General features: G+C 36.5%; 1 protein-coding gene across 8 annotated transcripts in view; it reads left to right on the top strand.

Moving 5' to 3' along the window:
• The window catches only part of RhoGEF2 (Rho guanine nucleotide exchange factor 2), a 289609-nt gene that overhangs the window by 197561 nt on the left and 69242 nt on the right, over positions 1 to 22806 (top strand). For all 8 annotated transcript variants that reach the window (XM_065229133.1, XM_065229135.1, XM_065229131.1 and 5 more), the window contains 6 exons: positions 16824 to 17227; positions 17297 to 17529; positions 17602 to 17960; positions 18032 to 18098; positions 18164 to 18283; positions 18362 to 18570. In XM_065229133.1, coding sequence (XP_065085205.1) covers positions 16824 to 17227; positions 17297 to 17529; positions 17602 to 17960; positions 18032 to 18098; positions 18164 to 18283; positions 18362 to 18570 — 1392 coding nt within the window. The remainder of the gene's footprint in view (positions 1 to 16823; positions 17228 to 17296; positions 17530 to 17601; positions 17961 to 18031; positions 18099 to 18163; positions 18284 to 18361; positions 18571 to 22806) is intronic.

The following is a 22806-nucleotide window of genomic DNA, read 5'->3' as shown; positions in this document are numbered from 1 at the left end:
TATTTGTAGAACACTATGAACACAGAAAAAAACTTGGAAGTCCACGTCTTTTTTATTCGTTATACATATTTTATTTTTAATTCTCGAGGAATAAGCCGTTTTGATCTTCTACAACAAGCTGTATCGGTTCATCAGTGAAGTCGTGCCTTTGAAGCCCTGGGTCGACGTCCACAGAAAAAAAGGCAACCTTGGTGGAACAATGAGCTCCAAAGGCTCCGTAATCGCCTACGCAGGGCAAGGAAACGTTACTTTCGGTCGAGAAATGAACAGCACAAGGCTGAGTTGCGTCTTACCGCATTTGTGGAATAAGGTGGGGCTCCGTCCTGTTGAAACACCAAGCGCCATCTCACAGCAAGTGGGACATCCTCCAGCAGGATAGGAAGCTCGTTTTCTAGAAATTCCAAATACTTAGCGCTGTTTAGCGAACCTTCGATAATGATAATGCAAACAGACGTCAACAGCAACGCACGGTGGGGTTAAATTCGTGTTTTACGCAACCGTTAATTAACGACCCAACATGATGTGTTTAGTATGAAATTGCGACAAAACTAAACAAGATAGAAAATTGGTGTCAAAGAGAGAGTTGTAGAGCATTGAGAGGCATCTTTTGGTTAGACAAAAAAAATACACTTTATTACGTATTTTTTTTGAAGTAATAAGGGAAAACCCGTAGGAAAACACAAGTTTTAGACTCGTTTATCCCTAAAATGTGTCTTAAAATAGAAATGTCACTATTAATTAGGAAATTTACCAAGCTGTCCAATGGAGGCAAGAGTTTAGTGCTAAATAGCATAGTTTTCGAGTTAGAGCCAATTTATGACAAGCATAGACCAAAACAGAAAAAGTTCAATAACTCAGGAATCTTTGAGATTTAATCATATACGTAGAACAATTTTTTTACTTCAGATATGATCTTCTATCGCCCCTTAAATTATTTGCACTAAGGAACTGAACACCCTGTATGTGTAACAGTCTTGGAGTTTAACATATTTTAATTTTCTAAAGCTACGATTTTGAGTAGGTCCCATGATAAAAAATAATGCAAAAGTGTTGAAATATACTTTCACGTTTTGAAAAAAGTAAGAGTATTAATTTGTTCTGGCCTTATTGTAGTCAAGCGAAAACAAAAGTTATCAAGAGCTAAGCAAGTCGATCGGTCCCAAATTTCATTATATTTCAATATGAATGAAAGTTCAACTCATCACATTTAGTCCAACCGAACAGATCACGAGGCCATACCGTCGTATTTGATACACGGTTAATAAATGTATTGCAATATTTTTAATTAGAATGAGCTTACCAAATCATTCCATGATATAATTCATGAACTATGAATTCAAACTGTACAACCTTTGCAATTACAGCGGAGCCGGTGGTGTAGTGGTAAGCGTGATTGCATCTCACCCCAAAAGGCCAGGGTTCAATCCCAGTTCTGAGGCATAACATCTCTAATCACGCCTTCCTTCGGAAGGGAAGTAAAGTCGTTGGTCCCCGGTTCATGAGTTGATGGGTCGATAGTTAGGGTCCAGGTGTGAGAGCTGCCTCCCTGGTGTCGGTAGCATTGGTGCTCAGCACAGAAAACAAGATCGACGGAAAACAAACCAAAGAAGAAAAAAAACCGTTGAATTTCTTGGATCTAGAAATTAAAAAAAAAAAAAACCATCAATACTAACACATTCGCAAGCTTCACGAAATATACCGACTCTAAAGCTACAATAAACTCTATCAAACAACATGATTAAACACAATCACGATAGTGGAATCGAAACTCAAACACACGAAATATTCCTCTTCATAATCTTTCAAATTAATTGCGAAATTCATGTACAAAAAAAAAGGAATCCCAACAGTTCTTTGAACATGTCTTGCGGCAACCGAAAACCTGCGGCCCTATCCAGAGTGGAGTGATCGATTTTTCCTCATTCATTTTCCACGATTATCCTCCGTGGAACGTGTTGTCTAAAAAAAGTTGCTAAATAAACACCTCCGACCTCCGGTCACGATATCACCACGTATACCTCCTACCCGCTCGAGCTCGCCGGAGCGGGAACCTATCTATCAGCCGAAGAAAAATCCGCGTCGCGGTAGGTGTTTATCTTCCGCGCCAGCTAGCTAGCAAGGTTTTTTTTTATCTAGTTTGCTTTGGTGTATACCTAGCCTAGGGTTATTGCACCTATTCACGGACTATGCTCCTAGTTTTGACCAACAACTTTTGTTTGGATTTTCCAAGCAAAGGGAACTGAATAGATTTCTAGTTGGCATGGAAACACCGATGCGTCGAGAATAGTCCTTTACCCTACAACAATTTGTTCCCGTCTATGTTCTATGGACAGGCAAAAACAAATTCAAGCAGCACAGCATAACGAGCGTGCCAGTTGCGATTCCAACTCTGCTGAACCTCTGAAATTTTATCAGTTTCAGTCAATCTGTGCCAAGTAGGTATTTAACTGGCTCGGAACGCGACCCTGTCGATACATACCGGCAGATAGACTTCCTGTCTGCTGGCTTGTGTGTGCTTATTGTGTTTGAAAAAAAAGGACAGTTCCTTGAATGAGCCTTCTTTCATTTTCCCGCTATCGAATGAGTTGTTCACGTGGATCTGCAAACGGTGGTGTGGCCTGGCCGTGAGTGTGAACGAAACATGTGTATTTTCTAATGAATGAACAATTAACGCAGGACACAGAAGGATACTCCGGTCGGGATAATTAATTCGAACATAGAAGCAACCTAAGGTGACACCGAGAGGAAGAATGAGAAGAAGACAGGTGTCAAAAGTGGTGGGGCATGGGTTGAAGCGAGTGGGCGTTGATGATAACTATTAGTAGGCACGTTCCTGTGCACTGTTGTGTATTGTGCCTCCGACAGAAAAGCAGCATTTCCAGGCCAAATTTAGTAACACAAGATTGAATTTCAGACTCGACCTTCTCCCATTTGCATGACGCTTGGCATAATTTTTTTGTTACGGTAAATCATTCACATTTGAGCTAAAATTCGGCCATTTTGAATCTCGCAAAAAACTTCTTAATGTCGTATTCAAAAAATTTCAACAAATCATAAGTTGAAATCGTCAATTTCAATCTTAAGTACGCCTGAGACAAAGTTATAGGAAAAGTAGTTCCTTTTCAGGAAAAATATGAACGGTAAAAATGTGAAGTAATTTTGGGTAAAAATCCAAAAAGTGTTAAAACTCAAATAGCAAAAAATTACCCTTCTTAATACTTCCTGAATATTCAGAAAAGCTCCTGTGATTTTTTTTTTTAAATTCAAGCTCGTTTTTTAAAGTCCGGTTGAAAAAAATGGTTTTCTGTGAAGAATTTCACAAAAAAATAAACAAAAAGCTCAAACATTTGTCCAAAAGTTGTTGTTTAGTGATTTTTTGTAAATTTTTAAGTGTCCAACTCGAAAATTTCACAGAAGATAGCATTTTTCAAAAGCTTTATAACGAAAACATATTTATAGAGAAGTGGGATATTTTTTTGTTTTTGTTAATACAGTTTTAAACACTTTTTTTTGTATTTGTTACCTAAAATAACTTGTACTGTTTTACCGTGTGTAGATTATTTCTGAAAAAGTTATTATTTTTCTCTACAACTTCATCTCAGACGTCATTTCGATTGCAAGGGACGTTTCCGAGGTATGATTGGTTGAAAAATGTCGATTGAGCCATTTTGATTGAAGGTTTATTTTTTGCGAGATTCAAAATGGCCGAATTTTAACTCAAATGTGAATGATTGACCATAACTATAACCATGATGCAAAGTTTCATCCAACCCGGGGAAGGTCGCATCAGATCGATTCGTCATTTGGCGTGGAACTGCTCAAAGCAGAGTCGGGGTGTTTATTAGGCTGTCCAGTGCGGGCGTCAGGAAGGAAGTGGTCCACACCCACCTTCAAGCCATCAGGATGGCGTCGTCGTCGTCGTCGTTGTCTTCGTCATATAATAGTCAGGTGGAATCGTTTACGTAGTGTCTCTGTTGTGTTTCTACGTTTCGTCGTTTGCCGCCGTCGAATGGGATTGGCCCTTTCAAGCGAAGGCAGGAGGGAAATGATACCGGGAAACGATTATTCCTCCTGTCAGGATCAGGAGGATGAGAAGGCTGCGGAGGAGGGATAAATTTAGAGTGACGACAATGAAGTCATCGGGATTGTGAACCGAGGTATTATTACCCAGTGGAAAAAATTCATCTTCGACAAGGTCAATTCAAACAGCACGCCGTCAACAGCTAGCCGAGTCGAGTTGAGAACGAAATCAAAATAAATATGTTCTGCCAAGATCCGCTTTAACTTGCTAATGGATGCCAGATGAGGTTGGACTCTGGGATCCAAGTTCAATAACAACCCTGTTCTCGTTGATGTGTATTTATCAAACGATTCCGAGGAAATGCCCCGAATTACTGCCAACAAAAGTATGTCAAGGTTTTAACTAGCCAATACGGTTTAGGGCTCTTTGAAATCGAATGAAAAATAAGCGACGTCGTTTGCGTTGCGTAGTAATCTTTTCCATCCACAGATGTTTACCTGTTACATTATTTTTTTTCCTGGATAGTCGAAAGCGAGGTGCATTAATTGCTTGCTTCCATTTATCACGCCATGTTTTCGGACAGCCAGATGCTGCCTCGAGTGTCTATATTTAGAGAAATGATAATCCGAAAAGAGTACGTAGTCTGTACGTACTTTCTTCGTTCATTCATATATTTCGCCAAAAGAAAATCGCCTATCCAAAGAAAAACACGACTTATGTAAATAGCCGTGGTGCGATGTTCTTTATTTTTGGTGGTGTGGTGGATTGATGTGGGTTTTGAAAACAAAATACTTTATGTACAAAATAGGATGTCCAGCTCTCTAACAATTTCAGGTTTCTATAACCAATCTGTTTTTAACAAGGAAGGATTTATAGCTATTGACATTTCATATATTTTGAATGAATATTTTAAAATTAGATAATTTTGTTCAAGATTCTGGGACTAAGATGTCGGTTTTGAAGAAAAAAAAGTCCATTATCCAGATATGATAAACTTAATTCAATACTTTGTCCTTAAAACATTTTTTGGCACTTAGAAGAATTTTCAAGAGTATTCTAATTAAAATTCTAATTCAATTCAAAAGAATTAATAAGAAAATATTTAGAAATTCCTGGGTAATTCTTAAAAGTATTTCGATTGCGCTCTGAGTAGAATTTCGAGTAAATGCTGAGCCAAATTCCATGGGAATTGTGAGGATAATTCTTTAAGGTTTCTTATGTGAAATCCAAAGGTTTTACTGGCACGAATCCTAAGGTAATTCTGAAAATAATTTCAGTCAGGGTCCGATTTTGGCAACTCAAGATTTCTGGCTTTGTAGCTTTCCACTTATTTTAATAATTGCAAACTTAATTATCTGAACACGTCCAAAGCGTCGCAACTATCTGGAAAATCTAAGAAAAGTGTGAAATATAGAGCAATACCCAAGTAGCATTTCTTGTTTTATTGCACTCTATTAGTGGTTATTGAGATCAATTTCATAAAACCGCCAATAAAATTAATAGCTCCAGCACAACCTTTTGATAACCGCTATAAGATCGTCTTACAGCTTAGTGGACCACTCTTGATAAGGTTTATAAAGCATGTTTGAGAATCACAATAAAGCTGTCTTAAAGCCTTTTGTCAGGAAGCCTCATACTCTACAAAAGGTTCTCATAGCCTCTATAAGAGTAATATAGTATCCAAGCAGTTTTATTACGCTTTTGTGAAAATCAGTTATAAAGCCAATTTAATTTGTATTGGCTTCAAAGCAACCGCCATAAATTAGCTTGTTGTTGTTCTGTTCTGCTGAAACTTTTTTTCCAAATGGAAATCTTTAGCGGTAAAGGTTTGAGTGTTGGTGTCAAGATCACCATGCAATCAATTTTGTTTCATGGCGACATTAGTGAAAATCTTAGAGAAAATATTCGACTTTTTTGAAGTTCCAAAACATATGCGCTTGAAATTTTATCGTGTATATTGGGATAATATGTGCGTTAAATAAATGCGCCTCCAAAATAATTCAAGTTAACAAAAAAGATTGTTTCAGAAATCAAATGAATTTGGTGGAATCACCTTAATTTTACAGAAAATAGATCTCAATACATAACTTCATACCAATGCACACTGGAAATCATTTCGGATCTCTTATTTAGCCATTATTTTATTGAAATTTCTTGGATTTTATTCCAAGGCTAATGGCGTTTTCATAATGACAATATGGCGACAGAGGACAGCAGGCAAGAAAAACACCAAGCGCAATTTTTTAAAATGTCTAATGCTTACATTGCACACTGGGTCAGGAATGCAACCTAGCGGAGCAAAATTAATAACTCCGAAACGAAGCATTTCCGTGACTTGGTGTCTTCGGCAAAATTTCTCGTCATAATAAGGACCATCTATTGACATAAACAAATAGTTCAAAACTCTTCCGCAAAGATGGTGCCACAATCTAACTTCTTTCTCTGACGTTTTGGAGACTTGATATCTTGGGCAAAGTTGTTTATCTTGACAAAATGAACAGCTCTTTCAAAGACGTTAAATTTCCACAGTCTACTGGTTCCAAGTTATATGGAGTTAAAGAAAAAAATGTCGAAAATATGGATTTTTTTCTGTTTCGGTTTTTTTGCTTACAGCTTTATAATGTTATATTTTTCTCTTATGCAAATACATTAAATAAATAGCTTTTGTGAAGAAACATACTGGATTAAGCCTCAAATTTCAAAGACATTGTTGAAAAAACGTGAAAAAAACACAATTTTGACATTTTCAACAAAAATTAAGCAATACTCGATAAACAAAATATCAAAATTTGAGAGAGGTATATTTTGGTTTTTTTTTTTAGATTTCTTCATTTTAGTGGAATATGATTTTTTTCTAGAACTTTTTTTAATGCATTGAATTTGTGTTTCGAAGACTTCACGACTTTGTCAAAGTTAATTATCTTGATAAAATAAACAACTTTTCTTAATACGTTAAAACTTCACAGCCTACTGTTTTCGAGTTATGTGAAATAACAGAAAAAATGTGAAAATAAGTGTTTTAATTTTAAATATATTGTTTAAATGAATATACCTCAAAAACAGTAGGCTGTGAAGTTTTAACGTCTTAAGAAGAGTTGTTTATTTTATCAAGATAAACAATTTTGCCAAAGTCGTCAAGTCTTCAAAACGCTATTTCAATTCATTAAAAAAGTTATAGAAAAAAATAATGTTCCATTAAAATGAAGAAATCTACAAAACACCAAAATATACCTCTCTCAAATTTTGATATTTTGTTTATCGAGTATTTCTTAATTTTTGCTGAAAATGTCAGGTTGCGATTTTTTGCGCTTTAGAAGATATTAATGTTCAAAAATTGTGTTTTTTTCTCGTTTTTTCAACAATATCTTTGAAATTTGAAGCTTAATCCAGTATGTTTCTTCACAAAAGCTATTTATTTAATATATTTGCATAAGAGACAAATATAACATTATAAAGCTGTATGCAAAAAAACCATATTTTCGACATTTTTTTCTTTAACTCCATATAACTTGGAACCAGTAGACTGTGGAAATTTTACGTCTTTGAAAGAGCTGTTCAGTTTGTCAAGATAAACAACTTTGCCGAAGACATCAAGTTTCCAAAACGTCATCGAAAGAAGTTAGATTGTGACACCATCTTTGCGGAAGAGTTTTGAACTATTTGTTTATGTCAATAGATGGTCCTTATTATGACGAGAAATTTTGCCGAAGACACTAAGTCGCAGAAATGCTTCGTTTCGGAGTTATTAATTTTGCTCCGCTAGGTTGTATTCCTGGCCCAGTGTGCATGGGATGAAAGCAGAACAGAAAAGCATAATACATGATTTTATTACGAGAACTATTTTTTTTTACAAGAGCAATTCAAGCTGAACTTTGCATTAGGTCCTAAGTAACATTGATCGATTCTCTTCGTCGACTTTCTCTTTCGTTAATTACTTATTCACAGAACCGTTTCTTGATGTGTTTGTCGTATTGGATGCTAGATAAAAGCTTCTTTTATCGATTTATGTGCTGAATATACCTGGGAATGTCTTTACATGACCGTGGGGATGCAAAGAGAAAGTTGACGAAGCGAATCTGTCAATATTACTTAGGACCTAATGCAATTTTCAGCTTGAATTCATTTTTTTATTTGAGGGCAAATGTATATTCCTATTCTACGGGTGCAACCGATGAATTTTACAAACATTTAGAAAAGTTTTGAATGGTACATTAACCTGTATGAAAAGTTATGCGTGATTTCAACCTTTTTGCCCTAGGACTGTCACCATTCCATGTATTTCGACCAAGATTCGACCGTGTCACCCCATGTATATGCGAGCGAGAACGGAAGAATTGCTGACGTTTTTATTACGCGCACTACGTCGCGTATACGTATACACGAAATGTTTTCATGCTCATGCTAACAATTTTGTTGATTTTCTTTGTGCTCCGCTTGGAAGTACCGGAAAGTTTTTATTTTTTTCTATGTTATAAAAATAAACCACCTATTTACATTTCTGACAAGTTGCAACTGAATGCTTATAATTGTTTTAAAATAACTGTTTCATGTCCAACTAGTTTTATTGCGCTTACTTATAAAGCAACGAAAGGATTTATTTTTTGGTTTTATAAGGGCAATTCATATTACTTTATTGTATACTTCAAAGCAATCATAAAACCTTTCATAAGTGAAAATAGCATAAGCATCAGTTGGTTTTTTAATTAGCTTTATAGGGGTTTTGTAGATAGCTATAAGAATGTTTCATGACTTGCATTGTATATGACCGTGATAAAGCTGTAGGTAATGGTTGCAGCTGCAATAAAACCTTTATAAATTTTGAATATAGCCAAGCAGCTCTAGATTTGTTACTTGGGTACTTTAAAGTAAAAAAGTATAAGGGTCTGTGCGTACATCTTTTCACGATAAAGCAGAATGATGTGCAACCAAGTAGTACTCGGCTATGACGACTGGGTTTGGGAAGAACGTTTATTTCATGAAAAGAGTCATAAAATTATCACTTTTTATTTGTACATTGAGCAATGCTTGACATTACCACTTTTTCAATAGTTTCTTGTTAAAAAAATCATCAGTCGGAAGCACTGCTATTGGCGCGTAGAAATATTGCTGATCGATTGGTGATAAAATTTGAGAAATTGGTCCAGGGGCAGCTGAGTTAGTAATGTTCAAAATCTTTCATAATTTTGTTACATGTTCCATTTTCGGTTTTCACAAAGTGTACCCCCATATAGAAATCACAGACGTAGTCCTACGTTAACACAAGCAAATTGAAAACAATGAAAACAACCGGGAGAAACCTGTGAACTTCGATGCCTATTTAAAAAATGACACTTAGACTGGAATAGATTTTCAGGATTCAGTAATTTTGAAGAACTATTAACTGATAGAACCTCAAGGGTGTAAAGTGCGTGGCGATGCTGTGATACAGCGCGCCTGTTCTGTTACCAAGAAGCGTGCTTGTTCACATCATCGCCACGCACTTTGCACTTGGGGTTCTGCAGTTAAATGAATTTTTGTTTTTTCGAACGCAATTTTGAACAGATTTTGGAATGGATTCTAGAGATACACCCTTAATGAAAAGCTTAGGGGTCACTAAAAAAAAAAGTTTTTGTTCAATTGAGTCTGTTAAATTTTGAAATGAAAGTGTTAGTAGAGCCCTCATGCTATACCCATTCAGAAACCTTAGTGAAAATTTGGTGTAAAAATTTAAAAAAATATTTAAAATCAATAAAATAGTAATTCATGTCATCGATTTGGGTTTAGAGTTCACCCACAAAGGGGGGGGGGGCGTCGCATACAAAAAAGGTTAATCAGAATTCTAAGGCCACTCTGAATATAATTTAAAAAAAGTTTTAATGAAAATTCATAACAGTTTTAGTTGAAGATGCTAATTTCAAATAACAGACTGTAGTGGTAATTTTTATACGATAGATGGAGTAGATGAAAGCATAGAGTTGATAGTTCCGTTAGAGTACGGTAGTGTGAAGATTGTATATAGATATTAGAATAGCGAACTAGGACAACTTTTAAGGAAGGTACAAATCGGTTTTTTCATCTCTCTTTACCAAACTCCCCCTTTGGAGAGGGATGGATGGTGAGGGGTGTCCCCCCCCGCCACCACTGGCAAAAAGAGATGAAAACCGACCCGTTCAAGTACCAACTGTGTGTTTGAAACAGTTCTACCGATTTTTACCGCACTTCAATTGTTATTTGAAGGAAGGCATCCAGTCGTAGGTTTGGAAATTGCAACTATTGTTTACCCCTACCACGATATGTGCTCCTGTCATCGTCGACTTGACGATCTCGAGGGGACACACCATCCCTCTCCAAAGGGGGAGTTTGGTAAAGAGAGATGAAAAAACCGATTTGTACCTTCCTTAAAAGTTGTCCTAGTTCGCTATTCTAATATCTATATACAATCTTCACACTGCCGTACTCTAACGGAACTATCAACTCTATGCTTTCATCTACTCCATCTATCGTATAAAAATTACCACTACAGTCTGTTATTTGAAATTAGCATCTTCAACTATGTAAATCGTTGACTTCACGTAGAAGTAATACTAAAAACATATAGTCAAAGTTCATAACAGTTGTTGACGTAAATTCTTAAGGAATTATGAGAAAAGTTTTACGAGAAGGAGGATTATACCATGATAACTCCAAGGTAATACAAAAGAAAAATCTAAGGACATTCTGAGGATAATTTCATGCAGATTCTGGGAGAAAAGGAATCCGGAGCATATTTCCATGGAAGTTTTCGGAGAAATCACAGCGGGTATGTCACGAAGGATTACAGAACCTCTAATGAATTCGATCAAAATTTCCAAGAGGGTTCTGGCAAATTTTGAGGACAAATCCAAGGAATTTATTAGAAGAACTGCAAGTAATTTCTTAATTGAGAATTTAATAGCTGCGAGTTGAATTTTAAGGAGCAAAATTCAAAGATAATTCAGAAATATATTCAATGACAATTCTGAGAAATTACTAAAAGATTTCATAGGAATATTCCTAAAAAAAATCTGAGGAAGATTTCAATTGGGATTTCGAGGAGTATTCCAAGGATATTTCGGTGATATTATTTAGTTAATTCAAAGGAGATTTCCATAGGAGCAGCATTTCAAAGATTTTTTTTTATTTCCTAGTAGAACTTAAATACCTTCCTAAGATAATTCCGTGAGAATTTCCGGAGAATGCTGACGTGAACTCGAAGTGAATTCTTAGGACAATTCTTCGGGGAATTCATAGGAATAACAGCAAGAATTATTAGTAATTTGGTGAGCATTGCAGAGTGCATTCAAATAGTCTTCTAAAGCAGATTTTCATTTCAAAATTATAAGGTTACCAAAGAGACATCTAGCGGCGCCGGTGGTGTAGTGGTAAGCGTAATTGCCTCTCACCCCAGCAGGCCTGGGTTCAATCCCAGTCGTCAGCGCCGGGATCTTATGAGGCATAAAATCTCTGATCACGCCTTCCGTCGGAAGGGAAGTAAAGCCGTTGGTCTCCGGTTGCAAAACTTTCTCATTACTTCTTCAAGAAAGGATGTTTGAAGTACACTTTGGTGCAATAAGACCACTGAAAAAGCGTATGTGTTTCGTAGAACATTTGAAAATATTTTCAAAACGGGAGCTGACAAAATCGGGTTAACAATATGAACCATTCATGCCTGCTCTCTGCATTGCAATAATGACCCGAAAAATATTGCTTGACGCATCATCTAGCGTTGGAAAAGGTTAGCAACAATCATCCAATTGAGGGGCACGAATATTACAAAAATTAAAGTCAAATAATTTTCATTAATTACATTTTGTATATTGCCTGAAAATTTGTCTGTTGTCATAAAATAAAATAATATGTTGAAATACATACATTTAAAAATTTATACAAATTTTCGTTTGGTTTACCCCTCGTGAAGGTAAACAATACATTAATAAATCCTGATGGTGATGATGATGGTCTTAGTGGAATACCTGATTAAAGAGAGAGAGAGGGAGAAGGATTAGTAATTTCCATTTAATTCCACTGCCTTATTTGCTTATTCTTGACAGATACGCGTATTTTGTCTACAAAGTGCAGACTTCTTCAGTGTCTTGTACGAAATACGCGTATCGGTCAATGGTAAGCAAATAATGTAGTGGAATTAAATGGAAATTATTTATCCTTCTCTCTCACTTAATACATTGGTAGTCTTTTTGGCCATAGAGGCGTTTTCATCGCTAAAAATTCGGTTCGCCAGCTAAGTGAAAGCGTGGATCATATTGTTAATATGATATATTTGATAATACTGACCAGAATTCCAAAGCAATTATGAGGTCCCCCTGCAACTGAACCGGAAAAACCGAGAGAATCGAAAAATCCGGGAATTTGATCGCATCCTTAAAATAATTGGTTTACCTATTTAAATCTTAATTTATTTTGAAAAAATTCTCTTGGTTTAGATTTTTTTTAATTTTCCATAGTTCAAGATCGTGATGGTTTTTTAAGTGACTAAATTTTGAAATGTTTTAAGCTGTTCGGGATCTTAAAAAAATTCCAAATCAGAGATCTCAATTTTTTCGGAGTTGCAGGATATGAAAATTAAAATTATTGAGGTCTTACAATCTTGTATAATAAATTCTACGTTCAGGATCATCGAGGAAGTCCAAGATCTTCCACTCTTTGAAAGTTTGCGATTTTTTTAAACTTTTCGATTCGCTTTTTTATATAGGGGAAACGCACCTATTTTGGCGATGCTCTAACGTTTTTCTACAAGTTTGAGGTCTTGAGCTCTGTTAAGATTGTTGGTTCAAATCATATTCATGGGGGTACACATACATATCGCCCACAAAATGCACTACGATTGTGATTCAATCGTTTTTCTGATTATGAGATGAACTAGCAAAGTGCTAAAAATCTCAATAATAAAGTACCGTAAGACAGGGTGACATTGGGACAAAATTCAAAATTTGAATTTTGTTATTGATGCAAATATCTTGAATATACAGAAAATTATAACGAGAATATCTTTCGTGAACTCCTGGAGTCCAGTATAGATATTATTAACCATTTGTTTTATTTAAATAGTGCTGTAAAGTTAAGTGTCACAAATAGCAGCAAAAACACATTTTTTGAAAATTTCCACTGGCAAACACAAGTTTGAACACGTAATGTAGATAGACAAGGTTTACACATGATCTTAAGCCATGCATAAAAAGTACATTGTGTTCATAACCAAGAGTATTAATAATAGCTACGTTACATTTACATATTTTAAGTAAGGATATCAATTGCAATCAACCATTTCCATGACAGTCGTAAATATATCATTGATGAATATATTCACATGTTTAAAATTGTTTTTCTTGCTTGAATGTGAATGTTGTAAGCTACGCTGAAAAAAATCTGAATTTTACTGGCAACGTAAACATCCATACATGTAAACAACCTTTTTACGTAAACCAGCAACTTGCTAGAAATGTAGCAAACAATTTATGGAATATCTCATGACATGTCTCATAAATTTACGCGATCTATAAGGTTAACTTGTATGACATATGACGCTTCATTTATGTGCATCATAGTAACATAAATTTACACTATAGTTTCGAACTGTGTAGGGCACGAGAAATTTTGATTTTTTGGCTCAATGTCTCCTCCACTTCTTCTTCTTCTTCTTCGCATTTCAAGCTTATTGCATATCTGTGCTCTCAACTTAGTGTTCTAGATGCACTTCCACAGTTATTAATTGAGGGGGGGTGGTCACTACCCGAGTCTTGTCACTATTAACAAGGACTAAAATGTGTTTCTTTGATAAAGGTATACCGGGGCAAGTTGAAACGCGTGTGGAAGTTGAAACGGTAGGTGTATCTCTTACCGGAAGTGAATAATCACAATGCCTCTCAATAATAATTACAGTCAATAATCACTTCCGCTAAGAGATACACGTACCGTTTCAACTTCACTGAGCGTTCCAACTTGCCCCGGTGTACCTTACTGAGAAATTATATTTCCCCAGTTTGAAGTTGTTATGACTAGGGGTTGGTGTACCAGTAACGTACCACTAAAAGGTGATCTACCAGCGTTACTGGTTAGAGATCTTGGAAAAAAATCCTCACTTCCAAAATTAAAAAAAAAAATTCAAGTAATAACTTTTGAAATTTTTTCCAAATTCTAGAATTTTGAATGTGTTTAGAATTACATAGTCTGGAATAATTAGCTATCGTCTGATTCTCGACAATTTGCTGATGTTTTGAAATCGTGATTTTTATATGTACAGAATCTTCAGAAATTTTTATGTATATTAATTACTTTTTTCGGGTATGATTTCGAAAATTCAGGTTAGTTATTTTTCATCAAATCTATCTGTTTGTATCTTATCGGGAAAAATATCATCTGGGAAAACATAGAATTAAAAATCTTAAATTCAGTGGCCACCCTGGAACTCCTTAGTTAACATTTTTTAAATGTAAAGTATAAAATCTTGAACACTTTTTTTTCAAATTCTAAAATCTTGAAAATGTTTTGAAGTCCAAAGTCTGAAATAATTCTCTAGATTCTAGATTTCGACAATTTTCTGTTTTTGTGAAATCTTGATTTTAATATGTCCAGGATTGATAAAAAATAATAGCTCGAAATATAAAACTTTTCCTAATAATGCAAACCCATAATCTTCAGAAATTTTCATATTTATTTAATGAAGATATTAAAAATTAAGTATAATTATTTTTCTTCAAATTTAGTTGTTTTGAGCAAACCGGGAAAACTATCATGGACAACCATGGGAAAAAAACGGGAATTAAAAATCGGTATTGGAGTATCGTATTGAAAGTAGGGATTATGCGTGACGTATTTAATGGATAGACGTACCGTAAAATGGAGGGAAGTTGATCACTTTTTTATTGATAAACGCAATTTATCCAACCATATGTTTAGCACACGAACAAACACCTTCTAAACCTGTGTTCGCGAAGAAGAATCTTGCGTTAAATTTTTCTACAAAAGTTGTGGTGGGCAATGCTTTTATTATTGCAAAATAGTTTTAAAAAATACGCCTAAATGTAGGCAATGTTTTATCGAAACATAATTTTGATAAAAAACAATTGTTTATTTTACCGAAATCTGATTCATGATTCGGATTCAGCAATTCAAAATAAAGTAAAACAATTGATTTCTCCGGACACGGCATCAGAATAAATGCTAATTATGATCGGATTTTGAGGAGCAGCTTAAAGTTGCACATTTTATCACTTCCACAGAATTGTAAACATACAGCGATAGAATGCATCGGTTGTTAGGGGAAACTTTTTATAAGTACTATTTAAAACTATTTAGTAAAACACTGATCATATTATTTCATAACAATATCATGAAAAATAATGGTTGAGAACCGAAAATGTATCGGTGTAGTGATCAAATTCACCTCAATGATCAACTTCACCCCGTTTTACGGTAAATTTCAGCAAGGTCTATTAGCAATATTACAAATCATCACACATCCGGACTTATTTGAGATTTGAGCGTAATTGCTTTTGTAAACAAAGACGTCTGTTGCCGATTTCTCTTGCATTAAAGCTCAATCTCATAAACAAACTATACCAAATGGTAGAGGTATCATTCCTCTACCTCATAGCATTATTATTTTTCGATATTGAGCTTTAATTCTCGAGAAATCAGTGATTGACGTGTTTATTTACAAATGCAATTATGCCCAAATTTCAAATCACTCCGGACATGTTTATTTTGTTGCAAAGTAGACATTATTTCTTTATATTTAATAATAAAAGAAATGCATGGATTAACGATTACGGTATAGCGACAAACAAGTATTGTAAAATTAAAAAAACGTTGAACGGATATGTGCCTATTTATAAACCTAATCGCCCAAAATACTCTTTTTTATTATTATCGACAAGGGCTTCATGTTTCACGTGGACTTGCACCACTCTACCTTTCAACCGCTCAGACAACAGAACTTTATAGCATCGAACTCACCACAATGGAAACAATAGCATTTGTTGTTTTCCCTGTCGAAAGTGCACTTGCTGTTTGTTGTGTAGTTTTATGATAAATTGACTGCAAAGTTTTACTTGCTTGAAATAAGTGTTATTTTTTGGAATGATGTTCTTTCAGTATGAAGCCTGCAGTATTCTCGGAAAGTAATTTTTTACGGTCAATTTAAGTGCTGAAATTATCTATCACCTTTTTTCTCGACTCATCAAAACAATAACATCACCACCATCGTCATCGCCAGATTGGTCTCCGGTGCCACCGACCTACATGTGGCCTTATTTAGGTAACTACTCGCTCTAATTACACTCCCTAAATTAGAACACACCGACTTGACAATAGAGATTTGGTCCCACTCGGTCGAAAACCAATCAAAAATCAATGAATTATGGTTCCATTAACCCGATTTCCCGGCGGTTGTTAAATTAGGTTATGTTCTCTGAGGTTGCAGTGAGCTTCCAGCCACTGACTGCATTCCTGCAGCGTTTTTTCGGTGTCGTCCGGTAAAGTGCAATAAATCATTTTTTGCATCAATTACTTAGAAGACGGTTGGAACGTGACAAACGGCGAATGCCACGCTGTAGTTGAGCCATCGTAGGAGAAACGACCCGAGAGTCGGACGAAAAAATTGAAACGAAAGCAGTAGTGGTAGTGCACTTTCCGCTTCGACCCAGTGGCAAGCGAGGTCGGTTCAAGATTCGGTCCAAAGCGATGAGTTGTGAAAATGAGGGGTATACCTTCTATCATCGGTAGAGCTAAAGCGAGTGTGATTGATCTAATGGATGTTCTTATCTTATTTCCACCCATTTCCAAACAGTGACGAACAGAACGAGGCCTCATCGCTGATCAACAACTATTCCAGCAGTTCCACATCTAGTCTTCCACTTGCGCTGGACAGCAGATCAACCTCGCTCGAAGCGGTTGGCCCGGCGGGAACGGGAGCCTCGGCTGGTCCAGGAGCTCCCGGTTCAGCGGTTCCGTGTGCCAATACATCGGCCAGCGCCACCGGCAACTCTTCCGGTCTGTTCAGTTCGCCGGGCGGTGGTAATGCGGCCAATCTCAGCGCGACCGGTACGGCATTGCTGCCGACGGCTCGCGAATGGGTCGACAGCGACGACGAAGGCAACGTCGAACAGGAAGTGGACTGGAGTTCCAACATACCGGCGGACATACTCGCCACCCTCTGTGATGCCGAAAAGAAACGACAGGAAGTGATAAATGGTAAGTGCCGGACGTTGATCGCGGACTTTGAATGATTCATGAATGTGGAATTCTTCATACAATTTGCAGAAATCTACCAAACCGAACGTAACCATGTGCGAACGCTTCGGTTATTGGAGGGTATATTCATGCGACCTCTCCAGGAGTCGGGTGTACTGTCGAACGACCTGCTGCAGCTGTTGTTTCCCCCGTCACTGCGAAAACTTCAGGAGCTGCACACTACCTTCGAGGGATATCTGAAGCAACGAAGGATAGAACACAACAATATCGTGCAGGAAACCGGCGATTTGCTTCTGTTGATGGTAGGTGTCCAGTTTGTGCCCCTCCTAAACAGCAATCTAATCATGATTTTCCATTTGTTTTTTTTTTTCTAGTTCGAAGGTCAATCAGGTGAAGACCTGAAGGAGCATGCAGCTTACTTTTGCGCCCGGCAGCAGATCGCCCTGGAAGCGCTGAAGGAACGCCGGAAAAAGGACGAAAACCTGCAGCGGTTGTTGATCAAGGCTGAATCGCACAAGGCCTGCCGACGCTTACAGTTGAAGGATTTACTTCCGACCGTGCTGCAGCGGTTAACGAAGTACCCGCTGCTGTTCGATAATCTGTTCAGCTTTACGATGCGCGTCCAACCCGACAACGAACTGGAAGCGCAAGCAATCCGGAAAGCTCTCGAATCCTCCAAGCGAATATTGGACCACGTCAACCAGGCGGTCCGGACTGAGGAGGATAACCATAAGTAAGTTCCCTTGGCATGCGGTAGTACACGGCTCGGGAATAGATGTTTGATTGCTTTCTGCTTTTTTTCAGGCTAATTTCTATCCAACGTAAATTAGATCGAAGTGGTTTAGATAAGGATGCCCCTAGTGAATTTAAGGTAAGTTGTTTGAAATTGTAAAGCGTAGAAATGAGAGTTTATCAATATCTGGTTGCAACTTACAGAATATAGACTTAACTGTACGTAAATTAATCCACGATGGGCCGTTAACAATGAAGAAGAATCCTGGAGTACAACTGCATGGATTGTTGTTCGAAGATATGATGGTTTTATTACAAAAACAGGTATGCATTGCTTAAATCGAACTGTTTTTTTTTTTTTTTATCAAATGAACTAATTTCCCATATCTCCCCCCAAAACAGGATGACAAATACCTACTCAAGTACCACTCTAGTCCCGGTCTCGGCGGTAGCGAGAGCAAAATCACCGAAGGCCGTTTCAATCCGATCACCAAAACCAACCTGATACTGGTGCGGCAAAGTGCCGTCGACAAGAATACGTTCTTCCTGATCAACACCAACGTGTCGCAGATGCTGGAGCTGACGGCGCCGAGCAGTTCCGAGTGCAAAACGTGAGTACCCAGAACGTGATTTATGTTGTTCATTGGCCGTTAGATCCGGATGCGTATCTATTATATGTAGCATATTCCACAACAAAAATCCAAAGTGGTCAAAACAACGTGAAGCAGCTCCATGCGAAGGGTAATCTTATTTTGAGCAGCTACTTCACTGCACTTTTCAGCATAGTTGTCCCATTCGTTAAAACAGCAAGCTGAGAAAAATGCTGTTTCTCGACCTCTTCCCTGGGCATAGAGTATGTTTGTACTTGCTTCACAATTATACTAATGCAAAAATGGTACAGACATCGAAAGCTCTCAATCAATCAAGAACACTAGGTTTGAGAGTACGGAATAAGCTAATATGCGTTAAGCAATAAACTTGAAATGTGAATAATAATAAGAAGAAGACGTGTCATTTGACACTTGTTGCATCCAATTTGGTGCAGTGTTTGCCGGGAAGCTGATCTTGCCAATTGTGTCGTGACATTGATTCTTCAACAAGAAGGTTTTATGTGTTTACAAAACTAAAATATTAAGGTGTTTCCTTGCAGGGTCCTTTTTCTTATCACACGTCGCGATTTCAAGAGCACAAATCACAAGATTCCCGATCTAAGTTGATTTCACGGTTGGTTTATTCTTTCCAGCAGGGAATTCAAAATGATTGTTGCTAAGTCAGTTTCTTTCTTGACAGGTTGTAAAACAACAAGTAACTAAAAAGTCCGCTTATTTGTCTTTTGGTTTTATAGAGCGGTTGTAAGACTTATATAAAGCTTTTACATTCATTATTGGCCGTAATTAGCTGTATATAACCTTTTAATGGGTTCTTTTTTGTATTTGTTTCTGCCTCGTTATGAACATTGACCACCTGCTTTGTACCAGAAAATCGTTTCATTATTTTTTTCCAGCACAGGATTGCTCGGCCTTGTGTCCGATATAGCGGATTTTAAAAAAAAATATTTTCGTAATAATAAACAAATAGGGGAAATGGCTCTAATGTTGGTCTATGGATCTAAGATTGGGCTAAAAATCTGCTATTTATCAATTTTATCTAGATGAACGCGTCATTAGGATGGTACTAATTGATATTTTTGGTCGCTTTTGAAAATTTAGTCGATTGCTGATCGTATGGGCCCAAATTAGGGGTATTTAGGCCGACATAACATCCATTTCCCCTGTAATTAAAAAAAACACAACACAATATAAAAGTAGAGAGCTCCAACTCTTGATGGTATGAGCCACCTGTAGTTTTTTTTCGATAGAATGATTCAGAAGCTGTACCCTAATTTTTAGAGAAAACCGGTAACTTATTTTCAACATATGGTTTCAAAGAAAACATAATTAAGGTTTTTGATCCAATTTCGAGCCTAATAAGCTCAATCCACGCTTCACCGCACTTTTTGACGTAGAACTACGTCTTTGTCGACTATACTGGGGTGCAAATCAAAAAATATGTGTGGTGAAGGAGTGTTAGGTTTTGAAGGCTAGTAACTTTGTCATTTATAGATGAAATTTAAATCTAAATACGCCAATCGATAGGATATTACATTACGAACCTGTTGAAATAAATATTTTTCCTATTTTTCTATAATTAAACTATTGAAAATGTACAAATGATAATTTTATCCCTGATTTCATGAAATAAGCCTTTTTCCCAAACCCAGTCATCATAAACGAATACCACTTGGTTGCACATCATTCTGCTTGAACATGAAAAGATATAAATCAGCGCTGCTCTCGTGCCATTTCATGTGTACTTCTGAGTGGATTCTGTTTATGTGTGGTCAAATGAAAATCATGTGAAATTTCACATGGACATTTATCAAGAAAAATGTGTAAATTGTTTTGAGTCAACCATAACCGAAACATTGAAATACTTGAAAATTTTAAGATAAAGTATAATAGTCAAAAATGCATGAAAAACATCAATTTTGTGTGGTTCTACGTCATACTGCGGTCGTGTCTAGGACACAACCCTTTAATTTATTTTTTTTAACAAATATGATCAAAAATATTAAATTACTCTACTACAGGGGACTTCTAAATTGGCTGCTTTAATTTTGAAAAATATATCCGTTTTTATATATCATCTGAAAGAGCTTCGTTTTCTGAGCACAGCGATATTTTTTTCGAACCCGCACACTTTCATCTCGATTTTTAAATCAAGATTTAAAGCAAAATAATAACTTCACGGTTTGACACTAAACTGACAGTTCGCTCCCATACAAAGTGACACCAAGGGGCGCGAATAAGGTGATTTTTGCAAATGTAATCGTACTTATTTAAAATAGTTCCAGTGTACCAAAATTTATGAAATGTTAGGTTTGGGTTCCATTTTTAATGCGGATTACGAATTTGCATTTGCCTCAATACCCTTAAAGAACCCAATTTATTTACCTTTCCATATGTAACGTTGGATTTGCTAAAGAGTCATAAATTGGATATTGTTAGAAATCCTAAAATTTATTGTAACACTAGTGTCACCTAGCGAGATATTTGCGAACAAAACTGTAAGAAATGCAAAAGGTCTTGGCCTCCTGAACAACATTGCATAGAACAGCATCTTTGTATCTAGCAATGATCTCAAGATATTGACCCAGCATTTACATGAAATTCATAAGAACACTAATGGCATCTATCGAGATAATTTCGAACTAAATTGTCTTCAATTCAATAGGCCATAGCCTCCTGAACAACATTGCAGAAAACAGCAAATTTTTATCTATCAGGGATCTGAGTTGTCGAAGTTTATAAGGACACTAGTGCCACCTAACGAGAGAAGTCCGAACAATACTGATCACAATGCAAAAGGCCTTGTTCTCCTGATCAACATTGCAGAAAACAGCAGCTTTGTATCTAGCAAGGATCTCGAGATATCCACCCAGCATTTACACGAAATGCATAATAACACTAGCGACAGGATTTCGAACTAAACTGTCAACAATTTAGAAGGCCTTGACCTCCTGAATAACATTGAAGAAAATAGCAACTTTGTATCTAGCAAGGATCTCGAGATATCGACCCAGCATTTAAACGACATTTATAAAACCGCAAGACCATCCTGTCAAGAGAATTCCGAACTAATCTGTCAAAAATTAAAATGGTCTGGACCTCCAGAACAACATTTCAGAAAACAGTAGCTTTGTATCTAGCAGGGATCTCGAGATGTCGACGCTGCATGTACCCGAAGTTTATTAGAATACTAGAGCAACCTAACGAGAGAATTCCGAATTAAACTGTCAGCAATTTAAAAGGCCTTGGCCTCCTGAACATCATTGCAGAAATCAGCAACTTTGTATATAGTAAAGATCTCGAGATGTCAATCCAGCATTTTCACGAAATTCATGTAAATTTACACACTTAGATTATTTTACCGAAATCTGTGAAATATTCGGTGAAAAATTACAGGAAATCTGTGAAAAATCACCGAACTGTTTACCGAAAGTTCAGCTGTTGAGATTTCGGTAAAATTTCACAGATTTTGGTAAAATAATCTAAGTGTGTAGAGCCACCTAGCGAGAGAATCCCAAACTAATCTGTCGAAAAATCAAAATAACAATGCAGAAAGTAGCAGCTTTGCATCAAAAAATGATCTCGAGACGTCAACCCTGCATTTACACGAAATTCATAAGAACACTGGCGGCACGCCTAGGAAGAGGATTCCGAACTAAACTTTCCTCAATTCCAAAGATCTTAGCCTCTAACAACGTTGCAGAAAACAGCAGCTTTTTGTCCAGTAAGATCTCTAGATGTCGATGCAGGGTCGAATGAAGTTTATAAGAACACTAGAGCCACCTAACGAGAGAATTCCGAACTGAAATGTTCACCATTCAAAAGTTCTTGGCTTCCTGAAAAACATTGCAGAAAACAGCAATTTTATTTTATAGCCTGGATCATAAGATATTGCATGTACACAAATGTCACAAGAACACTAGAGCCACCTAGTGAGAAAATTGTGTCAAAAAATACACTGTAGTATTGGCCTTCTTGGTATTGGTATTCTTCTATCTAACACATATCATGAGAACTTTATTCTATAAAAGTTGATATAACGAAGTTTTCTAAAGACACTAACACCACCTAGTGAGTCAATTCCGCACTAAATTGCTTACCATTTTCGAGAGATTGTTCCATAGAACAATTTTTGTGAAGACAATTATAACTTTTGAGCTCAAGTTTCTCAACAGTAATCAAAAATGTCTTCTTATCTATAAATAGATCACTGGGCGTTAATGGATTAAAGTACGACAG

This window comes from Ochlerotatus camptorhynchus, unplaced genomic scaffold (assembly GCF_037179485.1).
Source record: "Ochlerotatus camptorhynchus isolate MF236.1 unplaced genomic scaffold, CSIRO-AGI_Acam_v1.1 ptg000308l, whole genome shotgun sequence".
Lineage (NCBI taxonomy): Eukaryota > Metazoa > Arthropoda > Insecta > Diptera > Culicidae > Ochlerotatus > Ochlerotatus camptorhynchus.
The sequence above is the reverse complement of the archived record's forward strand: the minus strand, read 5'-3'. Positions and strand labels throughout refer to the sequence as shown.